This window comes from Clupea harengus, unplaced genomic scaffold (genome assembly GCF_900700415.2).
Source record: "Clupea harengus unplaced genomic scaffold, Ch_v2.0.2, whole genome shotgun sequence".
In the NCBI taxonomy this organism is placed as follows: domain Eukaryota; kingdom Metazoa; phylum Chordata; class Actinopteri; order Clupeiformes; family Clupeidae; genus Clupea; species Clupea harengus.
The window spans coordinates 49,753-72,936 of NW_024879611.1; the positions used below are offsets into that span (position 1 = coordinate 49,753).

Here is a 23,184-nt window from a genome sequence, read left to right on the forward strand (position 1 = left end):
GTTTTCAACTGGTTTTGTCCACCATTCTGACCAGAAAGTAATTTGCGGCCCACTGATGTGCCTGCACGCGCGTGCGTGTTTGTAACCGCCGCCGCCACGCCCCCTCCCCCTGCACAGATATTCTGCCTATAACACTTAAATATGTGAAATTAACAGGGTACATCGCTAGCCACCGCCACGCCCCCTCCCCCTGCACAGATATTCTGCCTATAACACTATATTTTCACGATATTCAAGAGTGATCTGGAAATGTGTTGAAATATCAAAGCGAATTTATAAAAATAAAAAAATTCAATGGTGAATTGATCAACATAGGCTCATGTCGCGGACCCCCTGCAATGCCCTCGCGGACCACCACGGGGCCACGGACCCCCGGTTGAAAACCCCTGCTGTATAGGGTTAATGTGTAATGATGATACTGGTAATTAAGATATTATTTCATGGTCATATGAAAAGGGTAATACTAAAATACTAATATGATCGAAATGTAACATTATCTAAAATATAAAAATGTCTCAAGTTATACAATATGTTTGCACAAAGAGTTACTATATGTGTTTTGGACAGTGAATTTATTTACCAAGTCTGTTTAATGCCAATGGTAATTCTGTCACTTTATGAAATTTAATCATGAGAGCAGGTAGGTATATAAATATCATTTTATATGAACTTTTCACCCTATACAGTATATGCATTTAAATAGTTAAGACAATGTATTGGTTCAACACTGCCAGAAATAAAAACGATATCTCCCTCAAAGTCATTGTAAGAGTGTGTGAACATCTTTCGCTTTGTACATCAAAATTAATTTTCGATATTTAAAGACTCAATTTGGGTATTTTCTGATAAAAGTGAAATGCGAAATCATTCAATCAGACCCAACTAGAAATAAAAAAAAAAGCTTTTATTCACAGTAATAAACATTCAACTTGCATTAGCAAAGAGGTAAATCAATCAGGCTCCATTTAACAGATTCTTTAGAGCTTACAGGAAACACCATTTCCCCTTGTGGATCATTCAGACTCAAGACTTTTTTTTTTTAGAAAACAACAAAACAAAAATGCTGGCAGACCATCCATCAATTTCCAGTATATTTTCAACCCATATACTCCATCTGTGTCATCTGTGGTCTTAAGTACCAGCTAAATAATGGCCCAAATAAAAAAAATTCACAGCGTTATGGATCCTCCAACAAAACATTTAACAGCAAGAGAGGAAAATCACCCGTTTTGACACAAGGGGGCGCACTTATGCCATGTAGATTTATAGCGAAACAGAACTACAGTGAAAGGCAACACAATGCAGCATGTACATTTATATCTTTACAAAGTCTATGGCCTGCTCTGCTTCGCTGACTACATTCTGTATAAATCTGAGTGGTAGCGAGGCCCAGAGCCTGTGGTGCGTGTGGCTGTGGTATTTTGCAGAGATTCTTGCTACATCAAAGCATACATACTGCCACCTTGTGAAGTGTTTTATGGAATGGACATTGTAGACTTGTTTTTGGCAGAGAGGTCTTACTGAGCCCCATTAAGTCAGTAGCCCAGAGTGAAGTTAGAGCGTGTGGCTGGGTGGGCCCCGGGCCCTTGGGCTGTGAAGCTGTAGGCCGCATAGGCCACCACGGACCCCATCATCAAGCCGGTCATGTAGGACACAGTCATCGTGTTACCTGTGTGGAGGAGACATTGAGAGACACTTAGGCAGAGAATCTGAGTCTGTTTATGTGAACAGGTGTTTGTGTGTGCATGTGTGTGTTTTGAATAGGGGTGTGTTAATGTGTGACAAGCAGAATGGTGAACATCCTCAAACAGATATGGATGTACCTAGATCTGCTCTACCCACCACAGTTGCACACCCCCATTCAAAACACACACCTGTCCCATTGTAGAGGTTTTAATGTGTCTTCAAAGTGTTACGACTCCTACCTGCTAGCTCCCTTTGTTCAGGGGCCACTTTGCCTGCTGCCTGGATCATGGGCACGCTGCCAAAGTAGCCATTAGTGATGCCCATGAACAGGGAGAAGATGCAGGGCCAGGCCGGGTGGCCGAGGGTGGGACTCTGAACGGGGTATACACACATGATGAAGAGGGGGATGAAGACCACACGCAGGCAGGAGAAAAACAGAAGGCGGCTTCCGTTCCATTCGTAGGGAAGAGCTGCCAGGATCTACCAGGAGAGAAGATACAGGTTACAGGATGTTACCACTCTGGCTGTGGTGTGGCTTGGTTTCATTATAGGAGAGTAATGCAACTAACAAATAGACAAGACAGACAGACAGACGGACGGACAGACAGACAAACGGGGAGACAAACGGACATGCTGACAGACAGACAGATGGACAAACAGACGGACAGACAGATAGACAGACAGACAGGCATATAAAAATTCAAGTGTTAGTAGTGAGTGAAGAAGTAATAATAAAGATAGACACGCAGACAGGAAGAAAGAGAGACAGAGAGAGAGACAAATAAACGAAATCCAGGGGTGATCTAAAAGACCAAACAATCATTTACAATCCCACGCAAATGAAAGGCTGAACCGGCAGAGCATCCACAGAGCTCTCCAACTCTCCAACTCTCCAACGCCTGAGCCTGTCGGCCATAACTAACAAAAGAGACACGAGGGAGAACTACAGCCAACTCCAAGAGGCTTCAATTTATCTTGATTGCTGCAGTGGCTCCACAGTAGCGGGGAGGTGGAGTCTGGTGGCACAATTCAGTTGATACCCGTTGATGTGACCAATTAGGGGTCTGAGTGTGGGTGTGGGAGGGTGGGTGGGGGTAGATGGCAAGGAGATTACTATCATTTGTATAAGTCACGGCCAAGGCGAGTATGTAAGACTATCTGTGAGTAGCGAGGATCTTCCTCCATCTGTAAATGTAAAGACTTAGAGCAGATCAGGCTCTTGGTGACTTTGGTCATACATACTATGACAAAGACTACAGTGCTAAGCATGATCATGTGCATACATACTATGACACAGACTACAGTGCTTAGCATGATCATGTGCATACATACTATGACACAGACTACAGTACCTCAGGTCTTATTCATTTCCACATACTTTATATTGTATGGACGTTTTTTTTCCTTAGTCGTGTGTAAATGAATATTCGCTTGCCTATAAACATACAGAGGACTAGTACATGTATACAAGTATGACAGTTCTTCTTTCTGCAGTTGTCTTACTTTGCCAACAAAGTCGGCCATGTTAAAGACAGCCATGATGAGGATAGGCAGCCATTCCCCTAAAGTGGGATTGCGGATCTCAGACTCTAGACCAGGAAACAGGCACAAGGTGATGAAGTATGTGATGGCGATTGATAGCATATAGGTCCAGATGACACGGGCCACCACATAGCGATGCAGGATCATATCTGCAAAAGAAAGTCGGTTTATGGTTATATTTCAATTGCTAAACATACCACCACAACATACTATGAAATATAGAAACTACATTTACCACGTTTAATATAGAATAGTAAACATGAAGATTGTCAAGATTTGCTGAAATCAATTAGTTGAAAATAATTAGGTATTTTTGTTTCCTCTGAAATTCCCCACAATAAACACCCCTTTTGTGGAGTATGTCTTTATTTTGAAGGGCATTTTTAAGTAGTGCCATCTCCTGACCACGAATCTTTAGCCTACCATGACCCCTGTGGTCGGGTTATTCTTGATAGGAAAGGTCAATAGAATGTTGCTAATTCGAGTTGATCCAAATTGAAACTGAAACGGCTTCAGTCACCTTGTAACTTGCAGAAACGGAATCACATTTAAAGTGGTAGCATCATGCTCAGCAAAGCCATAGAGGAGCCATAACATATTCTCTCTCAAAAGAAGGTTCATATTATTAGGATGGATCTCAGATTGCACTGTCTTCTAACCTCTTCCACCATAGTTAATGTAGCAGCAATATTACTGCTTACTCCTTGCATTGCACTACATGCTAAAACCACATTGCACTGCACAATGATCAGAAAATCTGCAAAGTTAATTTCATCTCATTTGAGTGTTTCAAGACATCATTCCACTGACAAACTAAGTTTAGGAGGTATGGCCTGGCAGAGTCAAGCTAATGTCAGCAAATGTGAGTTAATGTGGTTTAAACACAGGATATTGTATGTATATTTTACATATATGGACATATACACTACACCTATATAAGAATGTTCACATGCAATCGAACCGTCAAGAGACACTCTGCTGTAGCAAACTGTAATTTTGCTTTCTTACCCTTTAACCCCGGCCAGCTGCTCTTGCTTTTTGCTTTGGGGCCGCCAAATCTCACATATGTGTTTCCCCCTGCATATTCTCCCTCATGGGACTGCTCAGGGGGGGAGCCGCCCACTGCACCGTTACCCTTGAAGGAAGAGAGAGAGGGAGAGAGAGACAGAGAGGCACATGGGCCCTGCCTGTATTGAATACAGTTCCATGGAGGGGACTGGAGGAATCAGTCAGTTAGCTTTTGATGTCATGCTTGATAAACATTTTTTTTTTTTTGCTCAAAAACATTTTGGCGTGACAACAAAAAAGCATGTCAAAGCCAATGCCAAAACTGAACAGGTCGGCGTAACCTTGTTAGAGACTATGGCCAAGATTCAGCTATGATGATAGATACTCTGATGAGCTTGCGCTTTTCGGGGGAACGGAACGGGGGGGGGGGGGTGCATGTGGAGAGAGCCCATTAGCTGATTAAGTGCCTGCCTAGGCCAGTAAAAGCACTCTCTTTAATTGGTTGGAAATAAAAAAGAGTGTGGCCTAAGGTAGCCTTGAACAGGAGCAATGCAAAAAAGAAATGTCTCAGGAGAAACTGGCCACTCCCAGTGAAGGTAGTGTTCCAAAATCAAAACAAAGGGAGAAAAAAATATCCTGTGGTATATAGAATATATAACATATATATATCATACCAAAATATATGAGTGCTCTAGATGAAAACCAGGTACCATAAGTGACCACATATAAGCTCCTTGTGCAATTGATCATTTCTCTGTGCTAGGTTCCCAAGGCCATCGCTTTTATAGCATTCAGCTAATATAGGAACACATTTCCATCTTGGAATATGGCCTTTAGTATTTAGACCTTGAAGGGAAAAATATTATTTCACTGTGGAGTGCTAAAATAAATCTTAAGTGAACAGCCGCAGGCTAAGTGGACACTATATCATGCTTACTTGGGATCCTTCACTGAGACAAATTAGAGTCATTCAGACCCACCAGTGAAGTGAGCCATCAGAAATGGAATAAATTAGCAGACTGATTTTCAAGGAGAACACAAAACACAGATAGGGCCAAATGAAAGGTCTTCTGCTCCCTTCTCTTACGTTCATCGTGATTGATTAAAAAAGCATCTCACAGCTGAAGTAAGCTTGAGGGGGCAGTCTGCATTAAAAGTCAGAAATGAAAACATAAGACAAAAGATTTATACAGACAACTGTACACAGCAATAACTGGTATTCACCCATTTCAATGCTTTTAAATGCTTAGATGTGATTTAGATGCTTTTCCTTTGTAGGTTCATTCACACACTTTGACTCCTTGTGTTATTTGTCAGCCACAGTCTATACACCATAGCAACCTCTAGAACAACCCAATCTTAGATGCATTTGTTGGTGCAATCTGAACAAGCAGCCACATACATTTCTAAAGTTTCTAAAGTCTTTCTTTTATAAAACAATGCATTTCTGACTATAATGATGTCACTGCAAAGGAACAATGCAAAATCAGTGTTTCCATATTAAAGTGTATATTTTTTGTATATTATAGTAAATCTTTTAGATTTTTTGTCAAGCACTTGTGCAAATGCTTAAAGTAACACTATGTTACCCGCCAAGTTTAGACCAAAACTCAATGTTGCTTGAAATCTTTCTTTGATAGTTTTCAAAGCACAGTGTTTCCATCAAGCCTTATGAATTTCATTGTTGCTGTAGTTTTCAAATCATTTTCTATACAAAAAAGCACATATCGCTCCCTTGCGGGCTTCATAAGTGCTTAGAGAGAGTTCTGATTAAATTTATTGTGGCCTATTGATGTCTGTTTGGCTGGAGATAACGACTTCCAGGAGATAACCAACAACTGATTCAAGCTGGCCATACAAAATCTATTTCATTATTCGGCAGCCTAAAGGAAAGATTCGAACGTGGATACTCCATTGTGGCTCAGGACTACTGGTGGAAATGCAGTTTCCCAGGTGTTGCTGCTGAGTAGATGACCAAGCAGTATCTTGTATGCCAACTGTGAGGAAATACTTACTCTGTTTACCTTAGAGAAAGATTAATTAAATGGTATTAGCTGACTGTAGACATCATTAGTAATACCAGTGGTAATTAAGGCAATGTTTAGAGGCATATTTGAGAAGATCACTGACGGGCCTGAGACAGATGAGACAGCAGAGGCACTAGCAGATGTGTTAGCGATGCCTTTGGGGAAAGCTACACTGCGCTTGCTACAGTTGTTAGCATTGTCCACAGCAGTGTTGCAACAAAGTTACAGCATTATTAATCTAGCCTTGTCATATCACCACACTCACAGTTATAATGTCCTTCATGTTAAAAGCCTCAGGGGCTCTGGGGTATTTTGTAGTCTGCAAAAAGCCTGCATTGAAACGAAAATGGATGTTGCCGAGTTGTAATGACACAGGTTCTCAAGATCTTGATTTAGAAATCTTGCGTCCATTAGAAAGTTAAATGTTAATGAAAGTTAAAAACTTTTATGTCCCATTGCAACTCCCCAACACCACTGGCACACACTCTTTCTTTCAATTCCCATGCACACTATTAAACCAAAACCCACAGCAAGAGGGAATAAACTTACAAATCTTACATCCTCTGTAATGACATCATGGTGGACCTGGTACTGTGCGCCCGACTGATGCGTGTGGTCCTTGGGGTGGCAGAGGCCTTGGCGGGCAAGGCTGGTATAGTGGCGGACGAAGTGTGTGCGTCGCACCAGCAGGTGTAGGACGAAGCACATGAGCTCCATGCAGATCGAGATGAGGAAGAAGATGATGGTGTTCTTCCTCTCATTCTTGATCAGCAGCTTGGTGAAGATGCGGCTGAGGGAGATGATGACCCCTGCGGTACCTGGAAAGAAAGAATTGAGGCTTGTTTACCAACATGTGCTGAAAAGAGTGTGGCCTTTTTACGAGGATTCTGAAATGGAAGTCCAAACACTATGATGCTTAGGATGTTGACTCCTGGTCTTGGGGACACTTACTAGACCTCTTTACTCTAAATGTCATATGGCCTTGAAATGGAACCACAAACCATATGTAACTAAGTTACCTAAACTACAGAGGGCCTGAGGGGTCAAACCATGATTGTTGCTTTGTGTTGTATTTCTGTTGTATTATCACTATTCTTATCTAGTGTCTAGTAGCTTAAGTGGATTCCTTGTGTCCTCAATAGGCTGCTATTAAAGTCCAGGTGGTGCATTTATGTTGTCTTTACTCTTATCGCTATCTTATCTAGAGTCTATCTGGACTTTGGAAAGACTATGATTTCACAGACAATGCTGTAAAGAGGAGCTTGGAGATTTGGAGATTCAACATGGAGATTTTATTCAGAACCTTTAAACTGTCATCTACCATGGGTCAGACAAAAAAGCTCTGGTCCATTCCTTTACTTTGTATCTTTGGTCTATTTCATCCCTTCAACAGCACTCATGTGTTTACCACAGATTAAGTCGTATGAAGATATTGCTGTCACTGATTAATTTGCACACATAAAAACATCATATAATATACAGGACATTATTATTCATCCTTGCATTAAATCAATAAGTGATTAACTATGGCACAACATCTTATCATCTTATAATCGTATTCTGCGGCTGCCTTGCCATACTGTTTAGGCTCTTCTATGAGAACATTTTGGAGTCTTGTGTGTCTGTCACGTGAGAATAATGGTTGCCTTAGCAAAAAAAAACAAAAAAAAACATAAATAATGCATATAGAGCAAAGAGTGTTTAATCTATTTATAAAGTGGCAGGATTGTCAAATGACAGTCTGTGTGGTCAGGTGGTTCAGATTTTTGCGCCTCCCCTCTTCAGTGACAACACTGTTCAACATGATCTTTCAGATGGATACAAAAAATCATAATAATAAGAACCAGCAAGCCCAAACTTGTAGTGCTGGAGGCCTGATGTGAGGAATTATGCGTCACAGAGAACCGTGGACAGGGAACTGTTTTGAGCATTGCAGTGTTTCAGATAAAAACTACAACAGTGCAATACTGAGCGAATGCTTGAGAAATCACAGACAAATTATTCATAACTAATAAATGATGTGAAGTGTGTTGAATTGCTGTACGTGACATATTCAAGTGAGTTATTATGTTATTGCTTAATGTTATACAGAGTATTGTATTACTACATATATCTACATCTACCTATATCTCTATACCTTATAATTCTGAAAAAAGGCAGTATTTGGATAGTTCTTTGCCTAGTTCGACACCATATAAAACGTGAGTAAACAAACAACCCATGCCGTGTACTAAAGCAGCTACACTTGCCTTACCAATGTATCATGACATGTCATATGTGCTGTGAAACACGGGACAACTGTGTATAATCTTGTTATCTTACTTTCTCCTGTCATAACGCCTTGTGTGTATCTCTTTGGAAGCATTCCCATGTAGCCATAGAAACTTGACTGCTGCACTGAGAAAGAGAAGAAGACAAGTAGAGTGTCATAAAAAAAGGGAATAAAACGACAACTTTGAGCCGCATAACACAACAATCCATATAACAACCAGAGGCAGAAATGAATAGGCAAGCGGAGAAATAATACCTGTACATCCAAATGCCACGACACCCACGGAGACCAAGTTTACGACATACGCCTGCTTTGTGGTGAACTGCTCCAGCCACACATCAAAGATGCTGACGAACAGCAGCGGCCCCAGAGCAAAGATGTAACCTGGGATGACATTCAATTTGCTCCCGTCCATAAAACAGAGCAGCTATTTTGATACACACCATGATTCACATTCTGAAGGATATAACACATGGCAACCCAGTGAAAGCAGTAGCACACACGCTGAGACAGGACTGGAGTGGTTTGGAGGGCGCTCACTTTGTGAGTAATCACGGCACAACTGTACAAAAAGTGAAACTTTCTACTCCCACAGTCCTTTGCATGGAGGAAATCCTATATTTTACGGCCTCTTTAATAAGACCTCCTTCAGTTATTTTTAGGTCTTGATTTTGTCAGTGATGCCAGATCATTCTACCCTCATCAAGAAACAGCAGCATGGTATTTATCCACCAATTATATTTCTGGCATTTTCACAGTCAAACAGTGTGCAATACACAAATGCGATTATTTATGTCAGAACATATTATCGAGGCAGAACAGGTACAGCTGTGTTTGATTCATAACTGGGATTCCTGCCCAACCGTTGCTTTATTATACAGAACACATGTGCAGAGCACAGCCTGGTAGACACAGAGGAGAAGCCTGCTTGTGTGTGTGTTTGTGAGAGAGTGTGTGTGTTTGTGTGTGTGTGTGTGTGTGTGTGTGTGTGTGTGTATGTGTGTGTGTGTTTGTTTTGTGCACATGTGTGTTGTATACACGTGTTTTGAATGTGTGTATGTCTTTCTGTGTGTGTCTGAGTGTAGTCTTTGAGCGAATGTATGTGTGTTAAAATAAAGAATTAACATAAAAAAAGAGTGCACTGTGACACAGGAAATGTTTCTTTACAGTAACCCCTGGTAAATGCTGTCTTTTATATGCTAAACAGCTCTTTTATCTATTTCCCAGGGTGTTCATTAAAAAGCCCCCACACCAAAAAAACACAGGATGCACCACAGTCAGGAAGAAGGGATGACTGATGTTGCTGCTTGTGTGAGTCTGTGTGTTTGTGTGTGTGTTTGTGTGTATGTTTGTGTGTGTGTGTGTGTGTGTGTGTGTGTGTGTGTGTGTGTGTGTGTGTGTGTGTGTGTGTGTGTGTGTGTGTGTGTGTGTGTGTGTGTGTGTGTGCGTGCGTGTGTGTGTGTCTGTGTGCATGTGGTGCTCTGCCTCTGAAATCCCTGGAGGCCACTTCTCTCTCAGGTCAATCAGCCACAGCCAACCCCCCACTCCTGTCTCTATGTTTACCCCGTCCATCATCGCTAGTGTGTGTGTGTGTGTGTGTGTGGGGGGGGGTGGTCTGTTTGTGTGTCAGTTTTTCTCTTTGTCTTGCTGTCTACCTGGGTGTAGATTAGTGTGTGTATTTGTGTGTGTATTTGTGTGTGTGTGTGTGTGTGTGTGTGTATGTGCAGTTGTGTGCATATGTCTTTCTTTCTCTATCGTTTTTTGTATTTGTCTCTTCTCACATTTGTGGGTTTGTGTGTGTGTGTGTGTGTGTGTGTGTGTGTGTGTGTGTGTGTGCGTGTGTGCGTGTGTGTGTGTGTGTGTGTGAATGCGCATGAGCAAACACCCTCACCCACTGTGATCCTGGTGTGCAGGCTCAGCCTCTCCACCAGGACATTGTTCAGTATCACAGCCACCAAGGCAATGAGGATGTACGTCAGACTCATGTCAAAGACAATGGATGTGCCTTAAAAGGACAACATAAAAGATACATCAGGCATGGCATTTCACTGCTAAGAACAGACTTTTTCATGATTTGAAATTACATTGAATTGCGGCTGAATTGCACAAAATCAGGAAAAGGTTAAGTGCCCAGGCAGAGAGAAGAATTGTAGAGAAAATGCAGCTCACAACAGAATTAGACTGAGAATAACAAAGGTAATCTGTCATGCTGTGCAGTATACGGTAGAAATCTGATGTACCTTCGAACTTATGGTGTAGGTAGTCCACATCGGTGATAAAACTGTTGTAAGGCAGAAGAAAGCCAACTCCAGCCAGCAACATGGCAAAGTATATCCCATGGTAACGATCATCTGGAATTGGCTCCTCAAAAGCTTAGGTAACACAACCACACAAATTCAAGGCCATGTCAACACAACATCAGTTAAATATTACAGTCAATGCTGATAATGAAAGCATTGGGATCCATATAGATGTGTAGAACATTCCGCACCCCCTGCTAACATGATGGCACTTCTCTGAGGATTTCTGGTCAGGAAATATGCGAATGCATCATTATGAGGGGATGTTCGTATCATTTCATCCCTTGACCAACAAACTTACATAAACCCTGTTATGGCATCAGTTTGTCATCTACTACCCACATAGTTTACCCACGGCAATCAAAACATCAGATCAGTAATGCTATTTTAATGACAAAAATTGTATTCAGGACGTGCTAAGAGTGTACAAAGGGTTTTGACAAAGAAATGTCATGTTTTGTACGTGGTGATTTGATTAAAGTAACCTTTCGTGTCCATGGCAACATGCAGAGAGAGGAGTGCCTGTGTACAATAACACAATTAGCCTTCGGTGAGCCCTTGGAATCACATCAGTGGTCGTTACAACCATGTTAGACTCCAACCATCTCCCCACCCACAGGCAAAATGCAGATGACAAATGGAAATCAAAGGGAATTATCAGCTCTGCTTCTATTAAACGTTTTTGGCAAATACACTCCTTACACTTTTGCGTTTCAGAAGAATTGCATTATTGTGAAGCGCAAAAAGACTCTCATGCTCTTATGCTCTCAACAACACAGAGTTGTTCTCAGATGTGTTCTGAGTATCTATACAGCCTTTTAAAGGCATTTCGGTGTGCTAAGTGACACAACAACAGGTCTAATTATACTGACGTGTGAGTGGTTACGAATTCAAGAGCCATATTCGTATGTCTCTAGAGGTTGAGCTGCATAAGAACAAGCGAGCAATTGAGCATTTTGCTCTAGAATGAAAAAAAGCTTCATCTTTATTATGTGTTCGTGAAGTCATTCTTCATTCTTTCAAACTCATTTTAAATGTGATTGCTATGCATCACAGTAACACCCTACCCTACAAGCTGATAGCAAGCCCTGGACACACACTGAACCTCTCATTTATCATAAATACTTGCGTCGGTAGAGACAGGGAAGAAGTAGGTTCATCAGACACATAAACCAGGCTTAAAGCCAAACTGACAGATGTGTTGGAATTGTGCTACTATTGTAGAGAACTTAAATGCAAAACTAACATACTGTGACTGCCTCTCAGCTGGGATAATGGACTCTGTGTCCATAGACAGCTTTAAGAGGAATAGGGGAGGGGTGTGGTGCATCTCAGTCTCTGACATAAACACATTTTTGTGATATGCCAGTAGATTTGACTTAAGGAACACCTATTAGAAGAAATGTACGGGCATAATGTCTGTGGTGACCGTGAAGTGAAGACTGCCCACATAAGAGTGCCTTTTGTCAACACAGGGGTTTAAGTATGTCTGCTGCTGTAAACAAAAGACAGACACATTACTACAAGAAATTCCCAAACTACATTTACTACTGTTACTGTATTTAGAGACTGAGAACTTCTGTAGCATATCTATCTTCAGGAAGGCCCCACACCTTCACATAGTCACATGTCAAGCATTTTGTAAACCCTATAAAATGTCACCTGCTGGTAAATGATAAAAAAAATGTATTATTAAGTCTAGTGTGTGAACATTTCACACTTAGGAGGTCTGTAGAGGGCCTAAAGAACTGCTCAGTCCACCATAGTATGGTGGTATATAAATATATAGATACACTGCAAACATTTCAGTATATCTGATGAAGATCTGATCACATCTCACCAGGCTCGGACAGAGCGAGGACTCCTTTCTCCGATATGTCTTTGGTGTGGCAGTCCTCCTCCTCCAGCTGGTAGCTCTCAAAGCTGAAGCTCATGACAACGTTGCCCTCGGGGGTCTGTGCAGGCGTGTGGTGTTTACGCCTCTCCGTTCCCCTTGAGCCCATGCCTGGCGATCAGACCCTGGTCCGGTCAGTCACCAACTGCAGCGACGTTCGGCAGACTTAAGGCTGCCAGGTGCCAAAAGGACACGAAGCGGCTAGAAAAACTGTCTGGGAGCAATCTGTGAAGGATCAAAGTATGTGTCTGAGTTGAACTGATGCGTTTTCCCATATTCTTGAGATCATACTTAGGGAACTACTAGCGCTGCTGTTACTATGTGGCGTGATCTATTGGCCACCAGAATGTTTGCATGATTCAAGATGGTGCCATGTTTCACAAGATGTCTCACGGCAGTTTGTGATTATATTAATTTTGGAGATTGTATCATTAAATGCAGAACAACACCTTAAAGCAATGCAAACACAGCCTGCTGTGTGACCCATGGGATCCATAATGCCATGTTGATTCGAACATACATGCCCATGTTCCAAACCATTACAAAAAGAGCTTATCCATACTGTTCTTGTAAAATAATGCTTTTTAGCCAGTTCCGGGTTCTCAAGTGAAGAAGTCTATACATACCATTTTAGGTTTTAGTTGCCTTTCTTTTTTTCTTTTTCTTTTGAGGATAGCCTACTCAGAGAGAATCTGGCACCTGCCACCGGTACACTGGATAAAACGCGGGCCTCAGTTTTGCAGAGGTATCTTTCTTCATTATTCTGAGTGTGTCTGTCAGCCTAGCTCACTCTAGCTCTCGTCTGAAGGTGCTCTACTTTCTATCCAAGTTCATTTCATCACCGTTTAAAATTTGCATGAATATGCATTTTTGCAGAACTGTAAGCACATGCATATAATATGAAGCCAACCAGGATCCCTAGGGTTCATAAATATAAATGAAGTCCCTCCGGGCATCGTTATGAATTTGGCCTCTGAACAATAGTCAGGGGAAATTCAATAAAACGTTTTTGGTGTAACAATTAGGTAGCCTAATTGCATCTGCCGGCTTCACATGGGTTGAGAGATGGCTAGATTGCTGGGTGTTCGTCAGCAAATAGACATTAAACCCTACAGGCCGTCAGAGAGGGGAGACAACATAGTCCCTTGGAAGTGATGTGTTACATCACTCTGGCCTCCAATGTTATAGGACTAGCCCTGCAAAGCATGTGAAGGGTTGCCCGCAGGCTCATTTCTGCTTGGTTAGACGCGTTATTTCATGTTTCACTTGTCTCTCTCTCATTTGTCTGGTACTAAAATAGAGACTCCTTTTATCGAGAGATTATGTTGCAAAAGCTGTGTCTCACTGAAATTCACTGATGAAATAAATCTCGTTTAAAATCTCTGTCTCACCGTGACGTATTTTACCACGGGAATAGTTGAGCTCCCCCAGATATTAAGACTATTATATTCTGCTTTGACATAATTGCAGTCGGTTCACTGATTATAAAACAATACATGTGTCGATGGGAGGGAGGATTGGACGGATTTCTGTACTATACTATAACAGCGATGATAGGATGACTGTGATCTTTAAATATTGCTTCATCAAACATAATGTAGTTTAAAAAACAAGGCAATCATAAAAGCCATAGAGCAGCACAACATGCTCACCCCCAGTTCAACCTGGTCTGGCCACACACATCAGTCATCTGGTGTCTCATGCTGTTTGCCTAAGCTATTGCATGTCAACAATGTTGTGAAAAGTAAATAGGATAACAGTCTGGCACTGACCCACGCCTCCCCAGCAATGGTGACTGCTTGGGGCGGTCCACACTGAAAACTACAATTGCCACCAACAGCTGGGTAGCCTGTGAATGCATTAAGTCAAACAGTGCCAAATTGTTATTTCAGGAAATGTATTTGATCATGCATGCCATTTGACATGCATGCCATTTGACATTTGATCATGCATGCCATTTGACAATATTAATTTATATTCGAAATAGGTTATAAATATAACTGAGGACAGGCCAGACCGGGTGTTTAGAGAGGGAGATAATCAATTTCACTTCCTAACATTTTTCATAGTAATTAGCTGCACAGCAACACTGAGGTGAAACCGATTTCTCCAGTGTCTCATAGTGGTTGGAGGCGCTTAAAATCTCACACGAATCTGATAACTGCAGCGTAGAATGTAATCATCATGTGGTTTAACAAACTTCACTTTGCTTTGTTTTGAAATTCAGCCACAAAGGTATTAGACAACATGTAATACACGCAATTTAGAAATTGAACATGAATATTTTTTGTCTTGAGACTTTTTACAGCGCTTCTGTATAATAAAAGACAAACAATAGCCTATAACATTCTGCTATCATCTGATAAATGCGAAAACTGGATGGCCGTTGCCCTTGTCAACATAGCATTTCCAGAAATCCTTCTTTGTATTAGCATAATAAAAGTATAAGATGTAGACAAGCAAGATGTTTGCTCTGGTAGATTGCCTATAGTCCATGTAAACCAAATGTAAACGTCTCAAATAATGCCGTTCACCCATGAAAAGAGGGAAAACACAACAGGTTATCTCTTACCTTCGACGAAATATTTAACGCTAAAGGTATGATGTCCTGCATGTAAGCTATAGGTTACTCCATGAAGAACATCTACGGAAATATTGCATTAACCATCAGTTGCACTTCAGGGACGAATCCATTGACGGGCAACGAGGTCCAGAAGGTGCACACACACATCCAGAACCAGCCGCTCGCGTTGTCATCCTCCCTCCCACACAGCAAAACCGTATCAACAATCTCTGCTTCCAGCGAAGGCTGCCAGAAGCCTTGCTTAATGTCATTTCGGCGATTTAAAGGGGACCCGGACGCTAGACCTGTATTTCCTGCACATTAGGCTTCTCACAAAGCAGACACATTTGGTTTGTCTTGTTCAAATTGTAGAAAAATATGTGAGCAGTAAATGTTGTTAAAACAGTCGTCACCTATTATTGTTTTTTCTTACTGTCCTCGATCATCGTTGGCTGTCATTGTGAGAGAGAAATGATAATGGTTCTTTCATGTAGCCTAGATGATGATGCTTGCTTTTGTAGCCTGTTTAGCAGTAGGCTACATTTGTGTGACATAAGCAAATACAGCTGCTGTTTCAGTTCAACAAAAGCTTTCTTGTGTGTTGCAAATTGATGTGCAATATACGCAACTAAGGTCGATGTTCGATTTAATGTATTTGATGTAGAGTCATTATGGACCTGAATTATGGTACTGCAAAAGTCCAAGTAAACCATGTGGGTTTTAATGTGGTCTTAATAGAATAGTGTATGCATATGATTAACTAGAAAGTCAGCTCAGTAAAAAGTTTGTATTGTGTTCATATTTCCATTTAGAAGTGGTTCGTTCATATGCTCCAATATTTCTCAGGCTCTCTGAATAGGAAAAGCAAGTTCCTGGAGAATTCTATACCAATCAGCTGACATAGTCTCTGGTGAATACATTTCACATTTGAAAGCAATAGATCTCAGGTGGGTACAGCTCCTGATTCCTGTCATTTTTGAAGTTTGAAACTTAGACTTTCCGTCTCATGATTATGTCTTCTCAGAGTGGAAAGATGGAATAAAGGGAATTACATGTAAATTTATGTTAGAAATGCCATATTGATCGACACCTCTGGTTTAATCATAAGTGTCCTAAGTGACATAGGTCTACTATTGAATCTTTTTGGTGCTGGGTCATTGTGCTTTTTCACTGCCATACACCTTCATGCATACAATTCATTGTCACCCTTTATAAATTATAATTCCCAAACCCTGCAAAACACAGCTATGACAAAAGCTTGGTCAATGATCAAAGCATCGCACTGTGTTCAGTGAGGACTGACTAGAGAGAAAATGAATACAGTATGACTCTATTTGCATTTCAGACAATTCTCAGATGTCCACGTCAGACATCTGTTCGCACAGAGCAGATCTATGAAATCGTGTTGAATTACTTTCACCACTGCTTAGAGTTTGCCATTTCTTTTGGACTATTGGATTCATCATATCTCACATCATCGACTGAGTTCTTGTTGCTGATTACAAAGGTTAATTGTTTTTTTTATGTCTGTATATGGTTTCTTTTTGGTGTGTGTGTGTGTGGGAGAGGGGTGGGGGTGGGGGTGGGGGTGTTTAGAGTGCTTTACTGACTGGACAAGTACAACATCGTAGTTTCAATTATGCCATACTGCCTCATTAATTTATAGTCAATTTAAATATGAATATCCATGGTGCTGGGATGACATAAGGAAAGCAATAAACCTCTTCATGACAAGTTTCCCTTGCTGTCAAATGAATAGAGGAGAATAGCAGTTTCAGATGGCACATAGTTACAGTACGTTGCATATGGAGGTTAGAATCCAGTCTTTTTTCCCCAACTGCGTAGGTCAACAGATTGTGAATGAATGAATTTGTGTCATCCAACAGCAATACTGTATTGAGGTATGCCAAAGAAATGGTTTCTTAGACGGCGCTGAGAAGAAAATCGATTAAGATATCGTTAAGATATAGCCTATTGTTCAGTTTATTTTACCTTTCATGTTCATGAAGATTGGACATATACTGTTTGTTTTTAAATGCTACTTTACCTCAAGGTTAGATATTTTCTCAGTGGGCGATTTCCATTATAAGAATTCATAAAAAGGTCACAACACTTTATCACTTTCCCTTTTTCCAGTCAAATGAAAAATGTTTTTGCTTGGTTACCTACTGTGAAAAACTTTGAAGTTCAAACATACTGTTTATTGATCAATATTTTTTTTCCTTTATTCACGTCCCATGTTTCAAAGCTTTTCAGAGCATCTCATTGTTATGAGTCACACGAAGAAATGATTGGCAGGAGCAGTCTATGCATATTTTGTCTCTCCGCAAAGCCCTGACTTATAGAGGCTTACATCTCTTGGCACAAGAAGTACAATGTGGTGTGCAGGCATTGCCATTCAAATCCACCAGATATTCAGTGGATTCAATCCGAACAGCAACCTTTTACAAATACAAGTCTCTCCATAGTTATTTTCAATCTGCTTGTATATTCTCTTGCAAATCATTTCAGTTTCAATTGTTGCATGTCATTACATGTGATTGGTTGTTATTTATGTTTTGATTTGTTACATATTGCCTCAGAACTCAGGGCAAGACTTCCGATTAAGGTGTGATTCCAATGCCTCTACATCCAAGCGTTCTGTACCACCTTAATCCCTGAAAAGATTAGGTCATAAACTGGGGTTTGCTAGCAAATGTTTTGATTTGACACCGTCATCTGTTCACATGGTGACTCTTCAGTGACTGCAACGGCTTTGATTTGTGCCTTGAAGCAGAGGTGAAAAATATAAGATGGATGTCTGAAACATCACTGTGAGACTAGCTTCAATCACACACATCAAAAGCAGCTGTGTGCCAAGATGGAAATTTCTAGTGCTTTCTAGTCTTCAGTTCTTGGAGAGCAAAAGGCTACAGAAGTTCGCTACACACTTATTTAGTGCATTACAATTTTTGTTTGGTAAAGTGGGTTTGTAAATCTGGCCAATCACAGGTATTTTGTCAGCTCTCATAACTCCACCCAAACTCAAATTAAATAAATCTTTGGGTCGTGGTTTTATAAACCAAAATAGTGCCACAGAAAGCCTTGGATTTTTGTTAAACGTTTTTACAGTGACTAGAGTTTCAGTTTCACTCTCTGTGGTTTGATTTATTTATGTCATAGAGAGCAAAGGTGAATGAGAAGAGGCCAGGGACAAACCTGATTACATTATACTATTATAACTTACTGGTATTGTAGCAGATATTTAAAGTATTCTGTTTAATGTTGAAGAAAAGGTTAGGTTGAATCAGACATGCTATCTGTCAAAGTGATATGGCTTTGAGATAAAAACAGCATTTTGGGAACTTTGGCTGATTGCGTTATGGGAACAGAACAAATGACTGTTGATTCTCAATTGATAAGTGTCTAGGATGTGGTGTCTTACAGTGGTGCATTACCCTGCATGAGGAGAACAACGCAGTAGTGAGACGAATGCTGAGATGGCGAAACAAATTGGGTGGATCAGCAGTAAATCTCTTCAGTCTATCCTCAAATGTTTTGCAAATAACAACCTTAATTTGCATTAAAGGGTATCGAGCATGGTTCCCAATGATTTCCCATATACTAGAAAAAAATAGCATTTGCATTTATGTTATTCATATGACAAAGTTGCACCAGTTTCAGCTGCTGCACCACACCATTTAAAACCCTCCGTCACAGCTATAGGGTATGAAATGAAACTGAATCTGTGAACAGGACTGCACAGTGGCCTTGATCTGTTGGGGTGAAAATGTGTCGGTCCGTTCACTTGGACTTAAAAGTGCTGAGACACACCCGGGTCTATATTTATCCTGAGGGAGCTCTGACGTGGGGAGCATGGCGTCAGACTGTGGCTTTGCATACTGATTGTTACCTTTTTCTCCCTCTGCATTGGACTGTGAAATGAACAATCTGTCAATAGCCTGTTTGCTGGTGCAAGCCAGGTGAAACTCCCAATCAATACACAGTGTGGTGTCCTGGATGCAGTGGTCTTACCTGTAAGTGTTCTGTGATGACCTTACCTTCAGGCTTAGAGAAGGAATACGTATCTGCTGGAAGCTATTTTAGTAGCATATTGGAGGGTTGTGTTTACACCACTACACAGAACTATGAATTTCATAAACTACAACATAACCTGAACATCCCTTTCAACAAAGCCAGAGTAAGTGCAAACTATAAAAACTCTTCTCCACGGTTTGTGACTGTGTTAGATGGAAAGCGTTAGCAGGGGAACGAGAGACAAAAATGAAAAATAAAAACAAAACACAAGCTGAGATTATTCTATTCTTGGTTTGGTTGTTTCTTTCATCCAGGAGGAATCTAATTTGCTCTCTGGTATGTATCTCCCCAGAGAGAGCTTTAGCTCGTGTGCACACTGAGCTGACTGGGCTTTGTCATAAAACATTCCATCCTGAGAGCCATACATGGATGCAGAGCTCTGATTCCACACACACACAAAAAAAAGACACTCACTGTATTGCTCCGTCAAGGAGACAGGTTCCTAATTACCCCCCCCCCCCCCCCCCCCCCCCCCCGCAGAGGCCCTTACAGAAATGACAGATCCAACAGTCACGTCTGAGTTCTCTAAAATGCTCTGAGTCAGGGAAGATTGCTCATTGGTGGAACCGGCAGCGTGTTGTCATGATATACAGTGGTGGTGCTGTTAGACAGGAAATAAAAGATGGAAAAAATGCTTGACATCTAGGTAAGATGGGAAAAGACTGTCCTTATTACTTCAGAGGGTGGCAGTGCATTTATGAATACATTTATGATTAACATTCCAACTGTTTTTCAAAAGGTAGAAATGCCACAAATCTTTCAACAGCAACTGTTTATTTTAATAATAATGCAAACTGAAATGATGTTGATAGGTGACACATTGCCGAACCATTGCTGATAACCGCATATCATATCAAATTTGAAATTTGAAGGTCAAATTATAATACTTTGACTAAGGTGTACCACTTAAGTTCTGTCAAATGTAGGGAACTACTGATTCACTGAAAAGCATTCAGGCATCTCTTAACACTTGGCTAGCTGGTGTGTCAATAAATGTGGGTTTAACAAGGTTGGTCACACAGTGCGACTCCCAAGGTCTCAAGACTGAGTACAAAAGTAGTGATGTATAACCACAATTTGCTAAGCGTACCTTCAAAGCCCATTTCATCTGCTTTCCGTCCATTTGTTGTGTTTCTGTAAAAGGATAGAGTTGGCCTCCACATTCAGATGTTGGTTTGTTCACAGCCAAAGAATGGTCAGGTGAGTGAGAGGAAAGCCAAAGCAGTTCAGCTGTTCTGTGACTTCAAATTCTCCTTTTCTTAGTAACCCTGCCCTACCTCACATGAATGATCTCATCAAAGCTACTCGATTAACTAAACATACCTGATTCAGCAATCAAAGATATCATAATCAGATGATTCAGGTGTGGTGGATCACAGATTAATCCACAATGGATTACAGACCAAAGGCAACGTACTGTATGTTGTTTCAATTCTCTTCTTCTCTATTTCAGTCATTTATCTGAATGTATTAGGATTCAGGAATTTGTCTAGTGAATGACTTGATCTTGATATATTAAAGCCTTGAATAGTAATGTTTTCTGTTCTTGAAAAATGTAGGGGCTCTCGCAAAATAAGATTTCTCAGTTATTCAGAACTCCCCATGTTAGCCCCTTTCCATGTTAGCATCTAGCTAAGTTAGGAATCCTATTAAGAAGACACCTCATTTCCCCCCACTGATTTTAAAACCAGCAAAAAATAGTGAATGTATTCACTGTTTGTCCGGGTTCTTCCAAGTGTGTGGTTCTTGACTAGTTTTCATTTTTTTTCCCAGATACAGTAGTTGTTAAAAAAAATATTTTTGAAGGTTTTTGATTTTCTAAACCATTATGTTTTGCTGTTGGAAGAACTGAAATATTGGACTACATTATAAGAGAACGAGGAAAGACACTCGGAAAGAGCAATGAAGTGGGCTGGACCACTTGCTGGAAAAGTGCAGAATGCAATTCTAATCCAATACACTTTCTGTCAAATTCAGCAAATTACTCCTCACAATCCTCTACCTGTCTGTTCTGTGTGCACCAGTGTTTGTACACAGTCCTGGCTCCGTAAATGGGAAACAAACATAGTGGCTTGGACCGAGCCATAAACAATTCAAGCCAATGGACACATTGCTTCAGGAACACAGAAGGGTGGGGTGTAATTTGATTGGTTGTTGAGCTCAAATATCCACACCCTTTCACCAGAATCGCAGACTCTGATTGCAAGGAGAAATGATAAGGGCTAGCTTCAGCACCCATTGTATTCACAGAACCACTGCAGTCTCTGACACTGTAGAAAGTACATCCATAAGGAGCAAATCGGCTTTATTTTTTCTCAATCCAGACAGTAAAATCTGCTTACTGTGTCCCTACCATTGCTATCATCGCCATTGTTTTTTCCTCTTTTGTCTTCAAAGTTCAGTCACCAGGCAACACCATAATGAGAAATGAGCTAGAGAGAGGGTGAAGAGCTTAATATTGACGAGATACAAAAAGATAGCCACAAGTAATTAATCTGGCAAAGTTATTTGAACACTTCTCACTATTTGGGTATGGAAAGCCTTTCATGAATACATAATGCTAAATGTAATAAATGGCTACTGGGTTTTCCTATGAAAAGACCACCAAATAGCCTACCATTTTAATTGCCTGTGGATTACCATATTGTTGCTTATAATGTGTAAAGACAAATCCTCTGTATAAAGATGTCACAAAAAAAAAACACTCATGCCAAAGGACATTAAGGACAGCAAGCCATCCATGCAGAGAGGGATGGAACAAAATGGAGACTAGAAACAGGAAGGTCATACATTGATGTGATCTCTGTACAGAAGAGATCTCACTGTTGTTTGACAGCAGAACAGAGAAATCTGTTCTTTCATCTGTCATGTCAAAGTGGGCACCTGCTCTTTGAGATGATAAGACAACATTAAAGCAAAGGCCTCCACCTTAACAATTCTTCATGCTATCATAGCCTACAATGTTACATGGCCTTGTTTGCCAATTAGGGTTTTTGATCTGATCTCTGTGAACTTACAGCATGCTTCCTGATGTGATTTAATGGCTGTTATGAGCTCCTTTGGTTTATCATCATCATGGTATGAGTCTGTTGTTGTATTACAACATCACCTAGCAGATCTGTTCTAGAGTCTACTGATGTTTGGGTTGTATAGAAAAGGTTGCAGAAGATTATCTGTGTGTTTTTATTTCTCACTATAAAGACTAACAGAGTTGTCTGTGATATAACATGGTTATTTTTAAATGAAGAAGTTGTCAGATATGGTATGACTTCAGAGAACTGGGGATTTCTGGGACGAAGACATGGTCCTCTACTAAGGTTCCATCTTAATTACAATCTCCATTTTGCCATTCTCCCTGCGAGTTTAACTGCTCAGCAAAGTAATGAATAGCACTTGAGTCGCTGACCTCCTGTCTGGCACATCCAAACTATAAGAATCAGGCATCTGCCTGTCTCTCATACATTCTAATGAGATCCATTAGTTCACACACAGAGCCCTTTTCTCATTCAGTGTTTGAGTTATGCATACGTCAAAGTGATCGTGACTGAAGTGTGACATTCCATATACTCGGCAATCTGACAATTTGATGTGTGGTTATCTTAAATATGCTGAATACATCCAGACTTTACATACTATTAAACAATGAAGGTGGTCATGAAACACAGTTGTGCACTGTCTCAGGCACAGTAAACCATGTGCAAATTGATCTGATGCCAACTAAGCCGAATAAATCATTAGTTTACTTTCATCAAGACAGATTACTCTGATAAATAATGCTGAAATGCTTTTTAAAAATAGATCCTATTCTCCTCTGC

General features: G+C 40.7%; 1 protein-coding gene across 1 annotated transcript; it reads right to left on the minus strand.

Moving 5' to 3' along the window:
• Nucleotides 1-883: 883 nt before the first annotated feature.
• On the minus strand, nucleotides 884-15,426 carry slc29a4a (solute carrier family 29 member 4a). The gene is made up of 11 exons (XM_042704249.1): nucleotides 15,302-15,426; nucleotides 12,676-12,954; nucleotides 10,776-10,907; nucleotides 10,427-10,540; nucleotides 8,791-8,919; nucleotides 8,586-8,660; nucleotides 6,813-7,081; nucleotides 4,237-4,363; nucleotides 3,190-3,377; nucleotides 1,926-2,166; nucleotides 884-1,669 (listed from the first exon to the last, which is right to left on the minus strand). The coding sequence occupies exons 2-11, from the start codon at nucleotides 12,836-12,838 to the stop codon at nucleotides 1,536-1,538; spliced, it is 1,572 nt and encodes a 523-aa protein (XP_042560183.1). The 5' UTR covers nucleotides 12,839-12,954; nucleotides 15,302-15,426; the 3' UTR covers nucleotides 884-1,535.
• Nucleotides 15,427-23,184: the final 7,758 nt, after the last annotated feature.